Source organism: Clarias gariepinus, chromosome 8 (genome assembly GCF_024256425.1).
Source record: "Clarias gariepinus isolate MV-2021 ecotype Netherlands chromosome 8, CGAR_prim_01v2, whole genome shotgun sequence".
Taxonomy (NCBI): domain Eukaryota; kingdom Metazoa; phylum Chordata; class Actinopteri; order Siluriformes; family Clariidae; genus Clarias; species Clarias gariepinus.
The window spans coordinates 8,921,549-8,946,358 of NC_071107.1; the positions used below are offsets into that span (position 1 = coordinate 8,921,549).

The window sequence follows — 24,810 nt, forward strand, 5'->3', positions numbered from 1 at the left end:
TATAACCACAAACGTAAATGTATTTTATTGCGATTTTATGTGACACCAACACAAAGTGGCACATAATTGTGTAATGGAGGGAAAATAATCAACAGTTTTTAAAAGCTTTTATCTGAAAATGTTTGTAGATCCCATTTTCATTGCAATTACAGCTGCAAGTCTTTAGGATATGCACATCTAAAGAGTGTTATTTTTTAAATTTTTGCTGATTCTTCTTTGCAAAACAGCTCAAGCTTAGTGAGATTGGATGGAGCATCTGTAAACAGCAATTTTCAAGTCTTGATTCTTGAATTCTCAATTGGATTTAGGTCTAGACTTTGACTTGGCCATTCTAACACATAAATATGCTTTGATCTAAACCATTCCATAGCTTTGGCTGTATGTTTAGGATCGTTATTCTGCTGGAAGGTGAACCTCCGCCCCTGTCTCAAGTCTTTTGCAGTCTAACAGATTTTCTTTGTATTTGACTTCCTCCGTCTTATCATCAACTTTTCCCTGTCCCTGCTTAAGAAAAGCATTCCTACAGCAAACGCCATGCTGCAAATACCGTGCACAGCGTTAGTTTTCCACCACACATAGCATTTTGCATTTAGGCCAAAAAGTTCACTTTTGGTTTTATCTGACCAACATTCTTCCACATGTTTTCTGTGTCCCTCACATGACTCTCAAACTGCAAACGAGACTTCTTATAGCTTCCTTTTAACAATGACTTTCTTTTTGCCACTCTCTAATAAAGGCCAGATTTGTGGAGTGAACAACTAATAATTGTCCTGCGGACAGATTCTCAATGGCCTCTTGCCTGCTTCTCCAATTAATGCTCACCTTGCCTGACTGTTAGTTTAAGTGCACGGCCATGTCTTGGTAGGTTTTTCGGATGATGGATTGAACAGTGGTTGATAAGATGTTCAAAACTTGGAACATCTTTTCATAACCAAACCCTGCTTTAAACTTCTCCACAACTTTATCCCTGACCTGTCCTGTCTGGTATGTTCCTTGGGATTGATTACTAACCATCTCTAACAAACCTCTGAAGGCTTATTTACAATGAGACTAAACTACACACAAGTGAATTATTTAATTCTTTCCACTTGGTTTTAGTTTGGAGAATTAGAGCAAAGGGGACTGAACATAAATGCATGCCACACAGATTTTTATTTGCAAAAAGTTTCGAAAACTATTTCATCACTTTACTTCCACTTCAAAATTATGTGCAAGGCCTGGTGTTTTACCTCAGCGTGGTTGCCTGCTCTATGGTTGTCTCTGCAGCATGAGTCGTGTAGCCATGCTGGCAGAATGTTGCAGCACTGTCCTTCAGCATGTCACACACTGCACTCAGCTTCTTTACAGTCTCAGCACTAACACTGTGACCAGGACAAGTGACCCTCAGAGACTCGCGACACAGAGCTGCACCTCTGTGGGAGAACATACTCGCTGAAATGTAAGCTTTGCAGTTGTATGAGAATATAAATAAAACATACGAGATATTTTTCCAATTTTTAACAATAAAAGGTTCCGTCCATGGGCACATGTTACACCCTTACATGGCTTGTAGTGATGCAATGTAGAAGTGGAAAACTGGGGCACGATTCGGTCTTTGCTCCAGAGCAGACCTAAAGAATCTAATGGCTGTATCTGTGATCTGATACACCTGTAAAGCAAAAACAGAGCAAAAATGGGTTTTTTTTACTGCTGCTGCAGTGGTTTATTGTAAAAAAAAAAAAAAAAAACTTTGTTTCAACCAGCAGAGGGTGCTCCAGTTTTAGCATAAAGGCTAACCTGGATTTAATTTGGACAGGAAGCCAATTTCAGACCAGTAACCATGTAAAAATTGCCATGATACTCTTTCTCTCCACTTATCCTATTCAGGGGTGCAGGGACCCTGGAATTAACCACCATGCCACCTACATGATAACCTTAAATGCGGGTTAACCTTAAATTCATGATACTCTATTATCATAGCACTGTTGCATATGCAGACATTAAAGAATTGCACCTGTGAGTAAATATCGCCTCTCTTAAGCTGTGCTGTGGTGTTCAAGAGGCTCTGAAAGAGGTTGTACCAGAAGTCCTCATCCCCACCAATGTCCTGAGCCTGCTCCAATAAAGCAAGAGCCTGGCCATGCTCCTGCTCCAGACTGGCCAGAACAGCCAACAAATAAAAACTCTTAGCCAGTGTGGTTTGGTCTCCAAGTTCCTGGGATACAGAAGGGATTTCATTCATAATCTATTAATACAGATCAAACATGCAGCCAGTTGCCTACTGCTTAATTTTAACTATTGACATAATTCTAATGACACTTAAGTGCTGTTTCTCACCTTGGCCACTTGGTGGGCCTCAGCTAAAAGAGTTTTAGCAGACTGATACAGTCCCATACTGATGCACACTGCAGCCTTGTCTAGCCACAGCTCCTGTATAGTGTATCCACTCAGCCCCTTCCTGCACATGCTGCCTTCAGCAACACCGTGAAAAGGTATTGTCTAAGGAGTCAAGCAATGCCTACTATTAGCTTCCATATAAATATTACAGAAAAAGGGTGAAAACAATGTAAGCTGTCTTCTCTTTTAGGCTCTAATGCCCTCAACAAACTCACCTTCTGGATCATGTTGCCTTGAGCCTGTATACGAAGTCCTGTTCTTTCCTTTTCGAGACCAACAGTCTTTCGACATCTTGATGCACAAAAATATTGACAGTTAATATACAGGGAAATTATAACTTTCTTACCCAAGTCAATCCACACAGTCATGTAAAATGTAAAGAATTTTGCCATCAGAATGAAAATAATGGTTCACAGCAGAATGGTAAGCTACATACCCTAAAATGATTCAAACTGAAAAGAAAATATAGACTATTTGTCATATACACATATGCTATCTCTTAAATAACATTACATCACTTTGTTCCTGTCACTTTCATTTTTAAATATTTCCACAACGTAATGTGGAAATAAGTAGACTGTAATGAATTCCATTTTACATGCATTGCTATTCCTTTTTTTTTTTCATTCAACATTATGCAATTAAGGCAAGTACCTAAAATTAAATACCAAACCTGTGTGTTTGTTTTTTATGCTTTTCATTGTGTATTTGTGTCAAAGGTGTATGAGGCTCAGTTTGTCTGACATACAAACAAATCCAAATTGTTTATAATTTGGGGATTTGCTGTATTAAGAGTATTCCCTAACATTCCTTACTACAACCACTATCCCATTACTGATAGCTGTATGCCGTACATATAATATCTGGTCTCATGTGACAATCTGGTTTCACTGGGCTGCTTTCAAATTGTGCAGTCAGATCAGACCACTGAGCAACCCATTCTCTAACACATACCGTAACATGTACATTCAGAGAACCTCACCAGTATTACCTATAAGCTCCTCTAAGCCCTAGTTATAGATTACTGTAGAACACTGATCACATGAACTGCAATCATGCAGTGTGCTACAATGGATGAAACAGTTCCTTTTGTTTGTTGTATTCATTAACGATCTACCAGATGGTCTTTGTTGTCAGGTAAAAATCATTGCTGATGACACAAAGGTGTGCAAAGAGGGGTCATTGAAAGGTGAGACTGATAGGGAACAACTTCATGAGGCAACTAAGGGGTCATTTGGCTCGCAGTTTCAGTTCAATAGAGCTACTGCTTGTACAAAGTCCTTTATATCAAGAAAAGCAAGACTACTGTACCTTCATATGGCCGATGTGAAACATCCAGAAAGGTTCAGTTGGAAGCAATAGAAGTGCAAAGGGATTTGGGTGTCGAAATGAATAGGGATTTTACCAGTATTTCTTCAGTGTTCTTTAAGCACACTAAGGCCCAAGTAAATAAAGTCACCAGGCTAGGTGAAATGATATGAAAGTCATATCAATTCCCGGATTGAGCAAGTTTACTGAATGCAACTATTTATTGTATTGGTTAGACCTCATTTGGTGTGCTGTACCATTGTTTGTACGTCCTGTTTTGCAAAGAACCAGAAACATATTGAATGTCTGCAATATATAACCACAAATCTAGTGCCTGATCTAAAAGATCTCCCTTATAAAGAGAGACTGAGGAAACCGAAGCTGCCTAATCCATATTACATGCAAGCACAAGGAAATATGATTAAGAATGAAGTATACTATTGACATGTACTCAATTACCAAGCACCTACTGAGAAAGGACTCAAAGAAGATTGCATTTAGGGTGGTAGAAGTAAATGCAACCACAGGGGGCACAATCCAGTGCTTTCTTGTGCCAGTCCCAAATCTGCATTAATGCAGAGGGCTGTGGCAGGAAGGGCATCAAATGTAAAAAAAATTGCCAAATCAATCATTCAAATAATTAACAGAATCGTACCTTCCATACCGGATCGGTCGTGACTGATAAAGTCAGAGAGGCCAGTTTGAGGTGGTTTGGACATGTTAAGAGGAAAGATTGTGAGCAAAGTGGTAGAAAGATGCTGAGGTTGGATGCAGTGAGAGGACATGAAGGTAGTTGGTGTGAGAGAAGGGGAGAAACTACTTGGAACAAATTTTGATAGATGTCACATAGCATTTTCCCTCAAAATTTTAGGGTTAATATTCCCACGTCACATATGTCAAAACAACAAAGAAATGCAGTAATATCAGATTAAATATTAAAAAAAAAGATATTTTATAATTATAGTTGTTAATTAGGATCAAACTTCAAAAATTTACTTGTTCCGCCACATGCTACCCAGGCATACGATTGGTAACGATATCATGGGTATAGAAATTCACAGAATGCCACATGACTGCAACAGGACATCGATTAAATTTAATTGGGAGATCATGAGGTACTGTAAAGTCAAGGATAAATCTGATTCTTCTGGAGACTCAGGGCACGAGGCGCAGTACACCCTGGACGTGGTGCCAATCACAAGAATTTTTAAAAAGAAAAAATAATAATATTATAAATGTAATAATTTCTAACTGTTGTTGCTCCTTTTAAATGCAGTGTTACTTATTTTTACCGGCCCAATATCAGCTCTTACTGAAGATACTGTTGGCTAAAGCTTAATCTTACAAAGTACGCATAAAACTGCCAACTCCGTATAAATGTCTCTTACAACATTTGCTCATCTTCAGGAATATGAGCAAAGCTTAGCAGTGCTTCTTTGTAGGGTGAGGAAGACTCAAGCCCCAGTTCACAACAGGTCTTCACTATCCTGAAAAAAGAGAAAAGCCTGTCCAGGTATACTGTGATAATACAGCATAAAATCACAAATAAGCAGAGATACATAAGGAATATAGAGTGACACGTAAGCAAAATGGCTCAATACCTAAGGCGATAAAGGTCAGAACGGCTCTTGCTGAGTGAGAGATTGCAAGCAATGACCTCGGCCAGGTGCAAAGGGGGCAGGGTCAACAACGTCAGAGAGATGGATTCCAACTCTTTCACAAGGACATCTAGATAGAAGAGAGTCCGATTCTGAAAGCATATAAACACACACTCAAAGAAAGAACTCATCCTTAACAGGTTTAATATATATTGACAACAGTGTAAAAGAGCCATATGTTAACAATAGATTGGCTTCCCTTCTACTCAATATTCCCCCAAAAGAGACAGCAGTAACCCGAAGTGTAAAAATAAAAATCCATGTTCCTTTAAAAACTTAAAATTCTATGCTAGTTTCCACATTTCAAAAGCAATGTTTTTTTTGTCCAGTGAATAATTTAATTTAATTCATTTACAGCAGATCAATGGCATGGATTTCTGTCTCTAAGTTTAAGTGGAGTAAAATCAGCCTTCAATTTCACACTTGCTAAGCTAAAAGGTTAACATTATTACCTCATCCACAAACGAACTACTGAAACCTCAGCAGGACATAAGGGAAAGATTTTTCTATGGTACTCAAGGTGAAGGGATGATTTCGAAAAGTAGTTGGACTGACCAGTGAGTGACACAGGTGACTGACACTGTAAAGAGTGTGAATGATCCATCGTGGAAAGTCACTGACCTGCATACCAATGCTTTGGATGTTGATGGAGCTAGGTTCGCGCACATGTTTGATAGCCCGGCGAAACTCTGCGGGGCACTCAAACTGAGCCCATTTCTCTGGGTTTAACTGATAAGAAATGTCCACACATGGGACCTTGGGCTTCGTCTGAACAGTTGAAGGCTAGAGAGTAGAGTGCAAGGTTATGAGTTTTCCAGTTTGTCCAATAAAAACTATAAGCTAATATAAGTCTGTGAATGTTTGTCATTTTGTATGCAAATTGGCACTTTTATAACAAGTCACATAAATTTGAGGTCAAACTGCCCATGATGCCCATGTGCGCCGTCTTAACATCTGATCCAGAATCAGACTTCCCTTTGTTGTTCACAAGAGCATTATTGGACAATCACTGATGTCAGGCGAGAAGTGACTGTTTGATGGTGTAAGCAAGGTAAACCGTGTCTTCACGTAGCACACTTTGTCCACCTTTACATTTTACTACAAAACCAAGTTTAAGCTTTTGGTTCAAGTGAACTGAAACTAGAATGTTACGGCGTACAAAAACATTTTTTGTAAGACTCATTCATGAGTTTAATGGTTGGTTTTCCAAATACTTAGATATATAAATCTCTCTCTATATATATATATATATATATATATATATATATGTGTGTGTGTGTGTGTGTGTGTATGTGACAAACCTCATTAGACTTTAAGCTTTCCTCTATATCTTTCTCCTTGGCCTTTTTAAGACCATCTGCTCCAACAGACTGGGACATGGCTTCCTCAGCCGTTTCCATAGACACCTGGAGAAATAACCTGAAATGTTAACTTTACCAAATTAAAAACACACACGCACTTTACTACAATGCAGTGGGACCGTGTGCAAATATTCAATAAAGTTTGCAAGACACTAAAGTGTCATTTGTTGTTGCTCCAAATTGTAAAAGTTTTGCCAACATGGAAGAAATACTAAAACGAATTATGTTAAGCAGTAATTTACTCTTTTGCCATTGTTAAAATATCATTTTAACAATATTACTGGCTTATCTGATGAATCTACAATATATTGCGAAAAGTATTCGATCACCCGCCTTCACATGCATATGAACTTGAGTACTATCTAATTCTTAATCCATAAGGTTTAATATGATGTTTTTCCAGCTATAACAGCTTCAAATCCTCTGATAAGGCTTTTCATAAGGTTTACGAGTGTGTTTACGGGAATTTTTAACTCTCGTCCAGAAACGCATTTGTGAGGTCAGACACTGATGTTGGACGAGAAGGCCTGGCTCGCAGTATTTGCTCTAATTCATCCCAAAGGTGTTTTATCAGGTTGAGGTCAGGTTGTGCAGGCCAGTCAAGTTCTTCTACACCGAACTCGCTCATTCATGTCTGAGTACTGATGCGCAGTCATGTTGGAACAGGAAGGGGCCATTCCCAAACTGTTGTTACAAAGTTGATAGCATGAAATTGTCCAAAATATCTTGGTATGCTGAAGCATTAAGAGTTCTTTTTACTGGAGCTAAGAGGCCGAGCCCAACTCCTGAAAAACAATCCTACATTATAATCCCTTCTCCACAAACTTTACACTTGGCATGATGCAGTAAGACAAGTGTCGTTCTCCTGGCAAACGCCAAAGCCAGACTCATTTATCGGATTGCAACCAGAGAAGCGTGATTCGTCACTCCGAAGAACACGTGCCCAGTGACATTTTGCTTTACACCACAGCATCCGATACTTTGCATTGCACTTGGTGATGTAAGGCTTGGATGCAGCTGCTTGGCCATCGAAATCCGTTGTATGAAGCTCTCCACACGCTGTTCTTGAGCTAATCTGAAGGCCACATGAAGTTTGGAGGTCTGTAGCTACTGACTCTGCAGAAAGTTGGCGACCGCTGTGCACTATGCATCTCAGCATCCACTCACCCCACTCTGTGATTTTATGGCTGAGTTGTTGTCGTTCCCAATCACTTCCACTTTGTTATAATAGCGCTAACAGTTGACTGTGGAATATTTAGTAGCAAGGAAATTTCATGACTGGACACAGGTGGCATCCTATTCATGCTGGAATTGACTGAGCACCTGAGAGAGCGACCCATTCTTTTACAAATGTTTGCAAAAGTGGTATGCATGGCTAGGTGCTTTATTTTTACATGGATTGAAACACATAAATTCAATTATTTGAATTTGGGTGAGTGAATACTTTTGGCAATAAAGTGCATTGATGTATATACACTACTATTTGCACTTCTGGTAAATGCTGTACTTCAATTCGTCGCTGAGTACCTGTACTATGCAATGAAAACAAAGTTCTATCTATCTTTAAACTAGATTGTTTGCAGAACAACAGTTATTAAAGGTAACTGTAAAAACAATCACTAACCTGCCAGATCTGCACAACATATTCATGAGCTTGTAACAGGTACTGCTGGTGCTTGATAGATACTCTTGCCTCCATGACAGCAAGTAGTGTGTGTGCTTGCACCAGCATATCTAAAGTGCGCACATCTTTCAGCCGAGTTTGGCTCGGCCCAGACGAAGGAACCTGTACACTCGGCTGAGACGGACTGCTCACTGGGTCAAACGCATTCACCTGATCAGGGGGTTCTGACGAAAATAAGATTTCATGCATTATACAAGCAAACCAAATATGTAAATGTTTTTGGTAGCAAGCTTAAAACATTGTGCCATAAATACATTGAATACATACAGAAACACATTTACCAAATATACCGTCTGCATGTGTTATTATAGTTGGATCAACTTGGTTACTGTCACTCTGTCTGGCTTCCACTCCAGTGGAGAGCAAAATGTCTATGGCTGACTGGGTCTGCAGCTGTGCTTCGGTCAGAGGGAAATTATTATAGTACAGCCACTCTGCAAACTCCAGCAGTATTTCACACTTTTGCATCTGATTATCAGCACTCTAAAGAGCGACAGCACAACAAATATGAAAATTAATTTTTAAAAAATTATAATTTTTAACTGATGAAGCTTAACATTTTGAACAAATGAGGAACGGTTGTTAACATTAAATACACCAACTTTAATTAAATATTGATCAGGTGGTGCCACATAAAACCACACAAAATACTGAATCAATGTTGTATTATTATCATATTTGATACCTGTAATTCGTTGATTGCGTTCTTATAACAGTGCTTTTTTTGCTGTGTGTCCCTGCTAGACAGAGCCACACGATGCCACATCATAGCACAGGCCACCTCTCCGAACTCCGTAAACTTGGGCATGTCCAACTCAATGCTCTCTCCCAGCTGAGCCTTCACCAGTACACTCTGCTTATAGAGGGTACTTCACACACAAACACAGCAAAAACAATGATGCATAAAATACACAAGCAAATAAGCTGGCCCTGTCAAGTAATCTGAAAGAGTTTTACTGTTAATCATTTGCCTCAGTACGGTCAACGTTTTGCACACCTGGAACTTTGCACAATGTTTTGCTCATGACTGGACGTGGCTTTTCCATTTTAATTCCATTCCAATTTTATTTTATTTTTTGTACATAGTATAAATTTTATAGCTAAAAGCTTTATATATTTGTTTATTTTTTATTATTATATTCTTATTTTATATTATTTATTTTAATATTTTCTTTCTTATACATATATTTTTTCTTTTTTTCTTCTTAGTTTTATTACAAAAACAGAATTCCAAATTATATGGAATTATACTAAAGAAAAATGTACATAAAATTAAAAAACTATTTCCAATCCCACATCACTTGCTTTACAGTATATGCATTCTTTGAAAACTCTATTATTGAATAATTGTTGACCTGTATACTGTAGTGAATAATTGTTGACCTGTTAATACATTAAAAGAGTATAAATACAATATTTAAAAAAATATATTTTTTTGTAAGTCGCTCTGGATAAGAGCGTCTGCCAAATGCCTAAACGTAAATGTAAATAAAAAGAGTAAAACTCACAGTCTGTGAGGGCTCCGAGGCATGTCTATGATGGCCTGATCCAGGACCTCCAGGCCACTTCTCAAACTACCACCATCTACATGGATTTGAAACATCACATTGTACATGGCTGCTCTCACTGCCAGATCATCTTCAGCTATACCTATAGAGACAGTGGGTAATCATGAGAGTTATGCCTTACCAGCAAAAGCAAAAAAAAAAATTATTAACAACAAAAAAATTTACATTTAGTATTAAGTATTTTTTGTGAGCATGAGTGGCCAGGACAGCAAGAGAGGCAGACACAAGAAGGAAGTAAGGACAAAAAGAGAGGAACTAATAAGACAAAGGCAAAAAAATGGTTTCTTTGGGCTCCTGTGTGATTTTTCATTGCTCAGGAACTGCTTAAGGCCTCTTAGCCCTATCCCTTTTATGGCAATGAGTGATACTAAGCCAAATAAAGTTATCTTGTTTTTTTCTGTGCTGTAAATGTGTGATTATGCTCTGTCCAGTAAGAACAATAAGACAGTGACCATCATATTGCAAAAGCAGTTTCTTAGCACATGGGTACATCCTAAATGCCTGTTGCAACCTAGAGTGTCTATAAAACCATCTGTGCATTAGTTTACTATATGATTTAAAATAAAACCTAAACTAATAAAGTATTTTATTTAGATTAGATAAGGCATGACTACAGTTATACATACATTTTATTTCTGCACGATCACTAAGAGCACATTTGCTTTTCTCATTGTAATAATTAGGCGATGAAGACATGTGACCTGTACTAGCTGAAGTCGAGATGCTGAAGTGTAATAATAATGTAATGCTATGGATATCTGGGCAAGCACATGCACAAGCTACTACAAATAGTAGGTTTTTAGGCAACATCTACATGGAGGCAACCAGGTAAGATATGCAACACCTAGTCACGTCCCTATGTAAGCCTTCCAACTGTCTAAATTGGCATGCAGGTATTATTTCAACACCAGGCTTGAGAGTAAACCTATGTTACACTGTTTTACCAAAATACATTAAAAATAATTAAACTTAGACAGTTAAAACTTATAAATGGTTCAAATGAGTTATCAGCTATTTGATGGATACTTTTTTAAATATTCTATAAGACATGGTAGTGCAGTTGGGCATTATAATTTATGAGTTGGGCAGCACAGGCAGCTAACAGCTCCAGGTTGATCCTGTGTTTTGTTGTTTTTCTTCCATGCACAATCTTCCCCTATATATGCATGGGTTTCCTTTGTGTTCCTTACCTGTCTTGATGACCCAAAGGCATGTCAGTAGATTGGCTGTACTAAATTGGCCCAAGAGGTGAATAAATGTCATTGTTTTATATAAAACACAGCTTTCTCATAACTGCTTCTTCCAGAGGCATCAGTACAACATATCGGTACACAAATATTATTTGTGTCTTTTGTGACCAAAAGGTTTGTTTATCAATTGATATGCAAACATTCATTTGTATATGTTCTAGCATTTGTCATTCTTCATTTCTAGCACATAATGTTACATTTTCTTAAAAGTCAGTGGCCGTATTCATTGAAAAAATCTAGTGCAAAGAGTTGTTCCTAGTGCCGAAATTCTAAGACAATTCCTAGAACTGTGAGTATTTTTCAAGAATTCGACTTAAAGATAAAGAGCAGATAATACTGTCATTACTTAGAAAGCATCTTAACCCTTAAAACCTTTAAGAGGCTTATACAAACTTTGCCACCTCAATGGATGCTCCAGCAAAGTAACTGAAAAGAGCAGAGCCATTTTTCTCCACTAACTTTCAAATAGATTGAGTACAAAAATTACTAGAATGAAAAATAAATTTAAAAAATGTGTGTGCGTGTGTGTGCACACTTTGGGTAAAATAGGCAAAAAAGCTCTAAAAGCTTATATAATATTTTGACCAAAGTTTCGCAGTAATGCGGGTCATGCTTTTTTCATACCCACATCCAACGTACAAAAAAAAGACAAGCCACCCACCTGACCTGATCTATTATCCATAAATCAAACACCTGCACTTATGCACTCACTAACACACACACAAACACACACACACACACACACACACACAAAAATTAGCACAAGACTATAAGGGACAACTTTACTCTTTGTTCCTCACTCTCATGGGGGAGAATCTAATGCAGTAAATAAAAAACAGATAGTAAAAACAGAGTTCTACGTGTAAACACAATGCAAACAAAATCCAGACACTATAAGGAGAAAAAGCGTGCCTTTTTATAATAAATCTGCCTCTGCGTGTAGGACATGTGTACATTTAATGACAGAAAGAGGGAAAAGAAGGCTGAAAGTGATTTTCTTTCTGTACATTTATTAATAATTAGCCCGACCCTGAATACTCTTTTAGTCATGGACCCTCACGCCAGCAACCCGCAATATTCGCTCCAAAGATTATCTGAATCTGCCCAATATAAGGGGACAGTATGTGTGCGGGTCCCATAGGCTGTACTGTTAAGCCAATCGTCATAGCTAGACGTTTTTAAACTATGTTCGCAGCTCTCTAAAAGGATTCTTGTAAGCTTTTTTAAAATGGCTCCGAAGGTTTTTTTACATGTTAGATGTTGCTAGTTAGTACTGGTGTAACTGGAGTGTCCCGAGGACAAAGACTACTAGGAATGGAACTAGATTAGTGAGGAATAAAATAAGGCATTATAAAATTAGACAAAAAAATGTAAAGACAAAAAGTTTTCTGTGGCTGTAAGCCGTAGTTCCTCACAGAGCACTTCAGGACTCGCAACCCCTCCCCCGCTCTTTTGTCTGCAGAGCGCTAACTGCTAGTGCTTCTCATTTCAAACCACACACACATGCTTGTTTTACAGTCTCCACTTAATTACTGATAGGCTTCTCAAAAAGCAGAAAACCTATCAGCAACACACAATCAACATTTACTTGTGAGAGTGTACACTTTTTGTGCATGAATGGCCAGGACGGTTAGAATGGCAGATACAGGGATGAAGGACAAAACGACAGGAACAAATGAAGCGCAGACAGAAAAAGGTTTCATGGGGCTTCTGTATGGCGTTCACTTTGCTGAAAAGTGCTCTCAGCCCTCCTAGCTCCTCCTCTGTTGATCAGGCAACGAGTTAGAAGTCCTGCTTAAAAGGACATGCCTATTTTTGTGCTTTCAGTTGAGCATTGGTGGTTCAGTGGTAGAATTCTCGCCTGCCACGCGGGAGGCCCGGGTTCGATTCCCGGCCAATGCACATACATGTTTTTCCCTTTACTTTTCAGACTTTATTAAACCTTACAAAGCTTTTGGTAACTACAACAAAGTTTGCAGAAATGTTTCAGCTATGTTTTACTGTGACTTTTATGTTGTGGTTATAGAACCTAACTAGAACTTACTGTTAAAGTCAGGCACTGAAGAAGCAGGTCCCGTTTGTCCTTCTGTTTGAGCAGTCATGACTTTATTTCTCACCTGCCAAAAGTCAAAATGATATGCTTTTATTTAAATCAATGTTGCATGGTAAAACAGATTTTATCATTTTCCTATTTGTATTGCATCAATCAAATGAACAAAACCTTTTTTTTTTTCTTTTATTCTACATATTACAACTGTATATGCCATTGAATGCACAAATCAGTAATTTAATTTTATTTTCTATTGTTTTATTGTTAAAAAAAAAAGATATAAATTAAGTAGGTAAGCTCAGCAATATCACAGCGGATTGAGTTTAACTACACCACAGCAAAGTTAAATTCACTAATCCAAGTGGTCAGAAGGTGCTGCTTAATGTTATTATAACAAAAACTCTGACAAAAGAAAAAGAAAAGTGCCATTTGTTACAGGATCCAATATGTTTTCTCTAAAATGTAAAAAATAACTACTTGATACTATAAATAAAAATACTATTTATGCACTGAAAAGCCTTCATAACGGCTCTAATCTGAGGTGCTGTTTGTTAATTGGTGATTTTTCAGGCTGGTAACTCTAAATGCACTTCTTGTCTGAAGCAGAGGTAAGGTTTAGTCTTGATTTCCTAAAAAAAGATCTTCATGAGAGCCAGTTTCATCATGGTGCTTGATGGATTTGCATGGGCAATTGCATTTGATAATACCGTTCTTGTAAGAACTTTACCAGAACAGCTGACCTTTGTGACCGATGTGAAGCAGCAACTGACTGTTCTTACTTAATTGCCTAAATTCATGTGTGTTACTTTATAATTTTGAAATCTCCGGTATTGTTCTAAAATGTAGAAAATAAATCCACACTTGTGTCCAAACCTTTGACTGGCACTGGAGAACTTCCCATTTTTTGCTGTTACTAGCTTAATACCAATACTACATATTACATTGGTGCCATTTCTAACATGTTACATTAAACATATGAAATACAAATAATGGAGTTCAAGCACTTACGCTGTCTTGTTGATGATATGTGTGAGTTAGTGCCCTGACAATAAGCTCCAGTGGTCCTTTGAGCTGCTGTCTCTGCTCAGGCGAGTCCAAGAGAGGAAGGCAGGAGTTCCAGTAATGCCTTGCTGCGGTCCTGCAGAGAGGCCAACTACCTGCCTGCACAGCATAGCTAAGGGATAATTAAATATGTTTTATTTATAATTAATTAATTATAAATAAACATTTATTAAAAATAATTAAATATGTTACTCAGTGCAAATATGTTAATTTATACAATGAAGACTCTTTATATGCAAAATTCAAAGAACTTTATTAATCCCAGAGAGAAATTGCTTTGTCTAGGTTATACAGTTGCTCTGATTAATTTACCGAAAAATAGATTGGAAAATAAAAAGATTAGACAGAAAAAAAATGAAATGAAGGAATAAAAATTTAAAGAAAAATAACAATAAATAGAAGTAAAATAGAATAGAATTAAATCATGTGGTTTTATGTACATGGTTGCCTGTTTTACCTGAGACAATATTGTATGTGTTCTTTCAAATGCATTGTATGTATTAAAAAAGACACAGCTACAGTGTAATGATATTTTAGACAAATTTATAGTACATGGTAGAGTTGATCGGCTATCATCTACAGGTATATTTAGATGGTAGATTATTCATATATTTATAGAACCACTTACTGTTGATAGGATGGATTTAACAGACTGACCTGATGCTAGTTAGAAGCATAGCAAGAGCCTCAGTGTGTTTGGCAAGATAGCCACAGGACTTATAAAGCATGCTTAGTCCCCTCAAACATGCAGCACTGCTCAGCATCTCCTGCACTGTTGTCACGTTGTACCTAAATGCATACAATACATTTTGTAGTATTTAAAGAATATGGTGTAAAAGGATAACTGCAACGAATATATGCTTTATTTGCCTTACAGTCATTTTTACTACTAAAGTGGAAAAATAAAGTAAATGTAAGTGCTCTGTTTTGAACAGAGATCAAAATTTAACATCAAAAGGAAAAAATGTTGCTGCATTGGCCGGGAATCGAACCCGGGCCTCCCGCGTGGCAGGCGAGAATTCTACCACTGAACCACCAATGCTTAGCTGAAAGCACAACGGCAGGCATGTAACTTAAAGCAGGAAGCACCAGCCCCCACTGCTACATACAGAAGGGATGGGGGGAGGAGCTGAGATGCCTAGAGCACTTCTTCAGCAATGGAAACACCATACTGCAGTCGCAAGAAACACTCTTCTGTCCTTATCTCATTTGCTGCTGTCTTTTTGTCCCTATTTTATCCCTATGTCGGCCACTCTCGCATTCCTGGTCATTAATTCTCAATACACAAGAGTTTACTCACAACTAAACGGATGTAATGTTTACATGTGTTGAGATTGTAAAACAAGCATGTGTGTGGTTTCAAACAAGGAAGCGCTAGCAGATCACGCTACATCGACAAGGGACATAGGGGGAGGGGCTGAGAGTCATGAAGTGCTCTGTGAGTAACAGGAGGCACGCATTGCAGCCACAGAAAACGTTTTTGTCTTCACGTTTTTTTTCTCCTTTTTTAATTCCTTGCTTCATTCCTGTGTCTGCTAGTTTTACCTTCTTTTACAATGCTGCACCAATATACAGTAATCCTTGTCCTTGTGACACTTAAGCTTCAATAGTACTAAATGCACACAAGATGTATAAATGTCTAACTCTTAATGAAATAGAAATGTTATAAACGAAGTGAGAGATGCCAGAACGTCCCTATACGTTATAAATGAGGCTCTGCAAATAAATAAAAAGACGTACTCTGTAACCCAAAACATCCAAATGCATCAGCGTCCTTAAAAAAGATTCCTTTAACCCTTTATGAACCATATTTAAGTGTTGTCAACTAAGCCTTTCTTTCATTGGTATGGTTTTCCTCCTATCCTCTGCTGAAACAGTGTTGCAGTAAAAACTACTCACAGGTTACACTCTGAGGTGTTCGCCTTATGGATGGCGGTCTGATCCAGCTGAAGTGCATTCTGGGTGCAAATTATAACAAGGTCATGATCAGCACTCTGATGGGCAAAGCGAGCAAGCTGAGTCCACGCGTAAAGCTCCACTACAGGATCAGACCATTTACAGTCACTTGCTATCTGCACAAGCTGTCTCATAGAATAAAAGACGGGGTAAAAAAGGAGAAAATGAGAAAGAATTAATGAGAAAGGTCACAAAAAAAAAAAAAACAACAACAGAAAACTTTTAGAGGCAAGCACAGGATTAATAATACAAGCCAAACTTTTTTCTTTTTCTTTTTTTTAAAACAGCGTAGTAGACCATACCGTTGTAAGACTGGGCACAGAGAACTCCATCAGTCCGGGGTTACTATTACACCGCAGCATCTCCACTCCAACTAGTACACGTGACATGGTCTGCACCGCCTCATTTTTACACTATGAAGATCAAACATGCCCATATTGAAATAAAATCTACATGTAAGGGTTTCAATACCTTTTATAGTTATTTACTCCAAATAAAATATTTAATAAGTTTAGAGGTTATCATAAACCTATAGTAAACTAAGGCCCAGATGGATTCGTAGACACTCCCACACACACCTCATCATCAATGTCAAGGTTCTGTCCAATCTGCTGTTGCAACAGGCGTTTGGTGTTTACCCATGTGCTGAGAAGCTGTTTTCGAACCATGATGGGCACTGCGTCGTTGTTCCCATTAGACAGACGCAGAGCATAGTCACAGATCTACAGCACAGAAAAGACAAACATAATTCTATTTGTTGTAATCCAAGGCTTAAAAGTAATTTCTCACAATAGAGAGACAAGCATGCAAAATTAGATGATGCAAAACAATGAGGTATTACACTGTAAATCACGTGAAACAACATAGACAAACGTTTTAATACATAATTTTTTTTATTTGTAAACAGATTTAAATATATAACAGATACCTTCAAAAGGTATATTTCAAGCTATTGATACTTAGTGGAAGATTTTAAGGACTAACTAGAACAGCCAATCAAACAATGTCACACATTTACTGTGGCTATCAACAAGAAACTCAATTTCCCAGACTGCTGTGCAGCCTACAAACATGGAAGGAATGGACTACAACTCCCAACAACACTTTTCTTTGTTTAGGATCTCCTAATTACTAATCTGCAGCAACTGTGTTCGGTTCAGTGCATGGTACTTCAGCTGTAGTCTGACATTATCAAGCCGGTGGTTTGCCTGTGATATTTTGATTGTGACTCTGATTATTTGTTTTGCCCTTGACATTCTGGTTGTGCCTCATCTGACGCTTACATGTTTTTGACTTTGATTCAGTCCCACATTGTAAATCGTCTGTTATTGATAAATAAACCAACACTGATCTCCATTTGCATTTATTTAATTCCATCACTATTGTGACAAGTAATCATCCATTCATAGATCCATTCACCCAGCCACCTAATGCACTCAAAGGTCTAAGCTAATTTAAGTCAAGCCACTTTTGGCAAAAGTTTTTAAAAATATATTTTATCTAATCTAGATTAATGTTTGGGCAGATTCATCGTTACAAACATAGATGACTCTCCAAACCAGTGTAGAATGGCTATTACTTATTACAGAGTTTAAAAAGAAAGGCTAGTTGATAGCATGAATTTTAAGATTACATGTAGTTAAGTTTGCAGTAGGGCAAACCGTGACCTGCTCAGTTTTGTACATACAGTATCTCTATCCTGATTTGAGCTTTAAAATGAAACTTAAATCAAACAATCCTTCCTCTACAAATCTTCCTCTGGCAGCCATGTTGTGTGACATTTTTTTATTCTGCTATTTGGAAATAAATACAGTCATGGCCGAAAGTTTTGAGAATTACATAAATATTGGAAATTGGAAAAGTTGCTGCTTAAGTTTTTATAATAGCAATTTGCATACACTCCAGAATGTTATGAAAAGTGATCAAATGAATTGCATAGTCCCTCTTTGCCATGAAAATTTACTTAATCCCAAAAAACCTTTCCACTGCATTTCATTGCTGCCATTAAAGGACCTGCTGAGATCATTTCAGTAATCATCTTTTTAACTTAGGTGAGAATGATGATGAGCACAAGGCTGGAGATCATTATGTCAGGCTGATTGGGTTAGAATGGCAGAATTGACACGTTAAAAGAAGGGTGATGCTTGAAATCATTGTTCTTCCATTGTTAACCATGGTGACCTGCAAAGAAATGCGTGCAGCCATCATTGCGTTGCATAAAAATGGCTTTACAGGCAAGGATATTGTGGCTACTAAGATTGCACCTAAATCAACAATTTATAGGATCATCAAGAACTTCAAGAAAAGAGGTTTAATTCTTGTTAAGAAGGCTTCAGGGCGTCCAAGAAAGTCCAGCAAGCGCCAGGATCATCTCCTAAGAAGGATTCAGCTGCGGGATTGGAGTGCCACCAGTGCAGAGCTTGCTCAGGAATGGCAGCAGGCAGGTGTGAGCGCATCTGCACGCACAGTGAGGCGAAGACTTTTGAAAGATGGCCTGGTGTCAAGAAGGGCAGCAAAGATGCCACTTCTCGCAAAATAAAACATCAGGGACAGATTGATCTCCCGCAGAAAGTATGGTGAATGGACTGTTGAGGACTGGGGCAAGGTCATATTTTCCGATAAAGCCTCTTTCCGATTGTTTGGTGCATCTGGAAAAAGGCTTGTCCGGAGAAGAAAAGGTGAGCACTACCATCAGTCCTGTGTCATGCCAACAGTAAAGCATCCTGAAACCATTCATGTGTGGGGTTGCTTCTTATCCAAGGGAGTGGGCTCACTCACGATTTTGAAAAAAACCAGCCATGAATAAAGAATGGTACCAAAACACCCTGCAACAGCAACTTCTTCCAACAATCCAACAACAGTTTAGTGAAGAACAATGCATTTTTCAGCACGATGGAGCACCGTGCCATAAGGCAAAAGTGACAACTAAGTGGCTCGGGGACCAAAACGTAAAAATTTTGGGTCCATGGCCTGGAAACTCCCCAGATCTTAATCCCATTAAGAACTTGTGGTCAATCCTCAAGAGGCGAGTGGACAAACAAAAACCCACTAATTCTGACAAACTCCAAGAAGTGATTATAAAAGAATGGGTTGCTATCAGTCAGGATTTGGTCCAGAATTTGATTGAGAGCATGCCCAGTCGAATTGCAGAGGTCCTGAAAAAAAAGGCCCTTCAAATACTGACTCTTTGCATAAATGGCATTTAATTGTCAATAAAAGCCTTTTATGCGTATGAAGTGCTTGTAATTATATTTCAGTACATCACAGAAAAACTGAAACAAAAATCTAAAAGCAGTTTAGCAGCAAACTGATATGAAAACTAATATTTGTGTCATTCTCAAAACATTTGGCCACGACTGTACATAACTTTGTCTTTTTGCATCTTCTCCTCCAAAATGTACAAAATGTTAAATGTATCCAAAAAAAACTTTTCCAAAATGTACAGACCAAGGCCAACAAAAGGTATCATTTTATTTTTTTTTTATTTGTAAAATTATTTGTTTGTGGTTGGATGTTACTCTGACTCTGGGGGTACCCAAGAAATCTAACAAAAATCTGGCAATGGGTGGCGCTATGGCACTATTGCAAATTCCACATTGCATTTCTATGTGCAACTTGTAAGAGCACCATTTGGTGGCACTATTTCAAATAAGCTTTTTGTAATAATTGACTTGCAAATTGCAATGGCGCCACTTGGTGGCCCCATTGCAACTTGCACATAGAAATGCTATAAGTAGTGTTTTATCTCATTAATGCTTTGTCTTTTTCACATCATACTTTGAGGGGGCACAAAAAAAACTTGACACTTTGAGCTATGTATCATTTATCTAATCAATCATCTCAAGCGGGGACCTGGAGCCTATCTCAGGAGATCCTATCCCAGGTACACACTGGACAGTGTGCCAATTTCATTGCAGGGCACATACACACACTACAGGCAATTTGGGAACACCATTTAGTCTAACCTGCATATCTTTGGACAGTGGGAGGAAACTGCCGTACCCACTAAGCACAGGGAGAACATGCAAACTCCATGCACACAGAGACGGGAATCGAACCCGGACCCTGGAGGTGTAAGGCAACAGTGCCAACCACTACACCACCGTGATGCCTCAAGCTATATTTATTCAATATAAACTTTTTGTGTGTAAAAAAAAAAATAAATTAATTAATTAAAAAATCCAGCTGGAAAACTCCTTCCAGTCCTACACAAGCCCAGCTTGTTAGGGTTTAATTCAGTTTATCCAATCCACATTTTACTAAAACTTTAATAAATCCCTAATTAATTAGATATTTAGTACAGGTTCTTTTGCGATATATAAAAAGAAGAAGACAAAGGCTCAGTTGAAGCATACATTTCAGACTCCCTTGCTACAGGCACCCAAACTCAGACAACAGATACATGATGATTTGGAGCTCAAGGCCCTATGTTCTACTTAGATATTTAGGCAGTCCTCCAAATTATCCGTCAGCCATACTGCAAGTGTGAATATGATTGTAGTGTGTTCCAGAGGTGCATGCCTACCCCTAGTGTGTGCTGATGCAAATATTTCAGGTTAGGAAGGCAGATAGCCAGAAGGCAGTAATCTGGTTTATCTGCTTCAGGGTTAAGAAAAAGACAATCTAACTGACGTAATCATCTCAGGATTAATCTCTTGTTCCTTCCCTCCATCTCTTTCAAACATGAAATTTTATGTGGCACTCTATTAGTCATTATTTGGGAAAGAATTAAGTGTAAGCACAAGACAGATTAGAAATCGGCGAGAAAATAAACCAGGGTAAGATCCAGTACAATACCTTGAAAGTTAAAGATAGTGCTCTTGTTGGAAAAAATAAATAAAAAAAAGACACCTGGGATAATGGATGATATCTGATCATAACAATGTTTTCTATGATGTACAAACACTGTCTGGAAATCAGATAAGTTGTCAACTATTCATGCCAGCAAAAAAATATTATAAGGTATGGGGGTAGTGCATTTGAAATTTCCACACTGTGGGACGAATAAAGTTTTTTTTTTTCTATGAGGGCATTGTCTAGACTTTAATGATCCACAAAACCCCTTGCATATGAGAAGTCACATTCATTCGAACAAGGCATTCAAATCATTTGTGAATGTGTGTTATCCTGGTACAATACCATGTAAAGAGTTACATTTATCAAATCCAGGGTTGGTAGGAAGAAAATGCATGGTGTCTCACCTGCAGAGCCTTCTTGATGTCCTCTAGTGGAATGGCAAGACCGGAGCCTGATTTCTCTGTTCCTTTCTTTACATTTTTTTTAGTCTTGTCAGCCTGACCAGTATGTACAGATGCCCGACACCAAGGTTGGATGATACCCTGAGCCACGGCAACACACAACAAGACAAGCAGCACCACTTCCCTATGGTGACAGTAAATAGCATCAGCGTGACTGTATATTTTGTGAAATATAATTAAAAGCATGAGGACGCCTCACCCTGCATCGCCTGTCTGTCTGAGCAGATCAATCAACTGGCTGAAAGTGGGTACGAGCTTGTCCTGCCCCTTAGTGGCAAGAATGTGGTTATTGTAGTTCCACAAGTATACGGCAGCATTAACCACAAGCCACGGCTCCTGCAGCTCTGCCCCGAGTTCTGCTCCTCGCAGGAAATTAGCTGTAGCATAGACTGACATCTCCTGAATCCATTCACTATGAAAACAGAAAGTAAAAAAAAAACCAGAGAAAAAACAAAACCAGAAAGACAGATAGTAAAACAGAGTAAGGAATATTGATTATCTACATCTCACAGCTCATGTCTGCAAAGAAAACTGATAAAATTTTGTCTAATGTAAGCAGACCATAATATGACTTTATATCCCTGAATATGCAAGTAACATCATTCTTTGTCACATCACGAGGCTATTTTATGGCATTTGTTTTCCAAATCTTTAGCTTGAAACTGAAAATGTCATTAAATGCATGCTGTGGTGCTGGATAGGGTGTACCAATTTCCCTTCTCAGATGTTGACTTGAGCGTGAAATAGGCTTAACACTTAACATGATGAGGCAGTTATGTGAACAGTGGTGCTTGGGAAGTTTAGAACACATTGTATGTTACTATTCCTTCTTTTGTAAACATAGGGTGTCTGTAGAATGTGTGAATGTCTATACTTGGATTTGCAGTGATTGGATTTCATAATTGATGATTGACTGTGGCCTAATTATAATAGTATTTACACCAAGGCAAATGTAAACAAGATATTTTCTTGTTTGTAAAACCTATAGCATGCACTTAATTGTTCATTGGAATATTACTGGAATTCCCAGCATATGACATCCAACACTTATCAAGATGGGTCACTGCCTTTAGATTAATTATAAATGTTTAAATATTTTTTAACTAATCATATACCATTAACAAAAAAGGAACTGTGTATTATATACAGTGGCGAAAATAAATATTTGACACATCAGCATTTTTATCAGTAAAGAGATTTCTAAGTGGGCTATTGACACAAAATTTCCACCAGATGTAGCCACCAAGCCAAATTTCGAATTCATACAAAGAAATCAGAACATTTAAGTACACAAGTTGAGTCATTATAAATAAAGTGAAACGACACAAGGAATAAGTATTGAACACACTTTATTTAACACTTTATAGAAAAGCCTTTGTTGGTGATTACAGCTTCTAGGCGCCTCTTGTATGGAGAGACCAGTCGTCTGCATTGCTCAGGAGTGATCCTGGCCCATTCTTCCAGACAAACTGTCTTTAAAGAGAGCCATTAAAGATAGAGCCCATCCCTCTAGTTTGCCGGTCCAAAGGCACTGTCCCCGAGGTTCATGTGATGTTGTACAGTATTGTCAACCATCACATTCCAACAGCATCAAAAGCCTTAAGCATTTCGGAGTTGTTTGACTACCTCAGTGACTTCAGACCGAGACATGTCCACAGATTCACATCCAACTTCCAGCCCAACCTCCTGTAAGGAATGCGTGTCCCTCAGGTTCAGGAGTTCCTCAAAACGCTCATTCCAATGTTCGACAATATCACCAGTCAAAGTCAGAGTCTCACCACCCTTGCTAAACAGAGCTTGGGCAGTGTCTCTCTTTCCCCTCCTGAGCTGCAGAACAATTTTTCAGAACCTCTTTGAGGCGAGCAGAAAGTTGCTTACCATGGTCTCTCTTAACCTTTCCCATGCCACAGATATTGCTTTGTAGTGCTATTAATAAAAAATATTATTAATATAATATTCAGCAACAGATATTAAAGTCGCAATGTAGATAAAAAAAAATCACTTTTGCTTCATCAGTGGGAACTGTTTCCAAAGAAACCATATCTGCAAAGCACATAAACTGCACGTAGTGTAGAAATGATATAATTATAATAAATTGCCACTACTATTACTGAGACTTTATGTAGCAAACAAAAGCAAGCAGATTGATAAAACAGAGTGAGATCTTGGATTATTGCTGTAATATTAAATATCATCACTCCTGAAACACAACTTGGTTCATCTATTTAGTGGACTTGAACTAACAGCTGTATAATTACAATTATAGTGTATTACATAAAAAGGCCAATGAAACTCATATTATGCTAGAAAGGGTTTTAATGTACGTGGGTCAGTCACCAAATTGTTCGGAGAGCATCCTATTTTTTTTTATATTAATTCCCTATTAATATTGAAATATACCACTTGGTGCTATTTGTGTGTACCTGTAAAGAGTCCACTGAGGGTCATTCTCAAGTGCGGGTGCTCTTCTGTTAACAGGCGGGACAGGCAGGCCATTGAGTTCTACCCCTTCAGAGCGGAGTTTGTGAATAGTTGCCTGAGGGGACACACAACAATGTATTTAAAACGAGTGCCAGAGACTATACATCATATAGCCAAGCAACTATGAGATCATCATCATAGACAGATAGTGTAGGTTAAGGAAATAGGCACGGCTGGCCAATAATCATCTTTAATGGATCTCGGCCTTTCTCTTGTCATAAAAACTGGTCTGAAAGTTTAGCTTGAGGTGCTGGAGGTTTTAGGAAAGAAAATTGTTGGAAGCTAACAATGCGGAAGAGTGGCATGCGGGCGGGGTTATGTAACGCACCCCAGAGACAGACACCCCAGAAGGCATGAAATTGAATGCCGCCGTCTGATCTCCGCATTTTAGGACAGCCGTGAAAAGACTGCTCGAGCTCCAGCGGCACTTTCACGTTCAAACAGAGCCAGCTTTCATGATCCTGCCGCCGAAGAGGAAAAGGCAGCTGAGTCTTCATGTTAAGGCCCTAGTTCCCAGCTAGGATAGCCGTCCAGCCGCCGGACATCAGGAGAGAATTCCGTCTGTGTCCGCACCCAAGGAGAGGTGTGAGGGGCAATCAGCTCTTTTCACACCCTTCCCCCCTCCATTAACCCATTATGCTAAATAAAATGACCCCCTTTTTTCCCCTAACACCCCTATCTTACCTACGTGGAGTCAGCGCGGTTTCGCACGTAGGCCGTAAGTACGGTTCATCGCGATTCACCATGGGTTTTGGCATAGTGACTACGTTTCCAATTGCTCCGCGCAGAAAAATGAAG

At 38.4% G+C, this 24,810-nt stretch overlaps 1 protein-coding gene and 2 non-coding genes across 4 annotated transcripts in view; 1 reads left to right on the top strand and 2 right to left on the bottom strand.

Annotated features, from left to right (window-relative positions):
- LOC128528489 (cilia- and flagella-associated protein 46) overlaps positions 1-24,810 on the bottom strand; it is a 74,370-nt gene that overhangs the window by 32,523 nt on the left and 17,037 nt on the right. For both annotated transcript variants that reach the window (XM_053501333.1, XM_053501334.1), the window contains 22 exons: positions 23,955-24,067; positions 21,731-21,943; positions 21,475-21,655; positions 16,852-16,995; positions 16,576-16,686; positions 16,217-16,398; positions 14,975-15,106; positions 14,264-14,429; positions 13,250-13,322; positions 9,896-10,037; positions 9,073-9,256; positions 8,669-8,870; positions 8,328-8,551; positions 6,644-6,748; positions 5,964-6,125; positions 5,286-5,434; positions 5,073-5,171; positions 2,592-2,667; positions 2,317-2,478; positions 1,994-2,194; positions 1,542-1,648; positions 1,230-1,412 (listed from right to left, as the gene is read on the bottom strand). In XM_053501333.1, coding sequence (XP_053357308.1) covers positions 1,230-1,412; positions 1,542-1,648; positions 1,994-2,194; positions 2,317-2,478; positions 2,592-2,667; positions 5,073-5,171; positions 5,286-5,434; positions 5,964-6,125; positions 6,644-6,748; positions 8,328-8,551; positions 8,669-8,870; positions 9,073-9,256; positions 9,896-10,037; positions 13,250-13,322; positions 14,264-14,429; positions 14,975-15,106; positions 16,217-16,398; positions 16,576-16,686; positions 16,852-16,995; positions 21,475-21,655; positions 21,731-21,943; positions 23,955-24,067 — 3,311 coding nt within the window. The remainder of the gene's footprint in view (positions 1-1,229; positions 1,413-1,541; positions 1,649-1,993; positions 2,195-2,316; positions 2,479-2,591; positions 2,668-5,072; positions 5,172-5,285; positions 5,435-5,963; positions 6,126-6,643; positions 6,749-8,327; positions 8,552-8,668; positions 8,871-9,072; positions 9,257-9,895; positions 10,038-13,249; positions 13,323-14,263; positions 14,430-14,974; positions 15,107-16,216; positions 16,399-16,575; positions 16,687-16,851; positions 16,996-21,474; positions 21,656-21,730; positions 21,944-23,954; positions 24,068-24,810) is intronic.
- trnag-gcc (transfer RNA glycine (anticodon GCC)) lies at positions 13,037-13,107 on the top strand. Its single transcript has one exon. It is a non-coding gene; the product is annotated as a tRNA-Gly (tRNA).
- On the bottom strand, positions 15,289-15,359 carry trnag-gcc (transfer RNA glycine (anticodon GCC)). Its single transcript has one exon. It is a non-coding gene; the product is annotated as a tRNA-Gly (tRNA).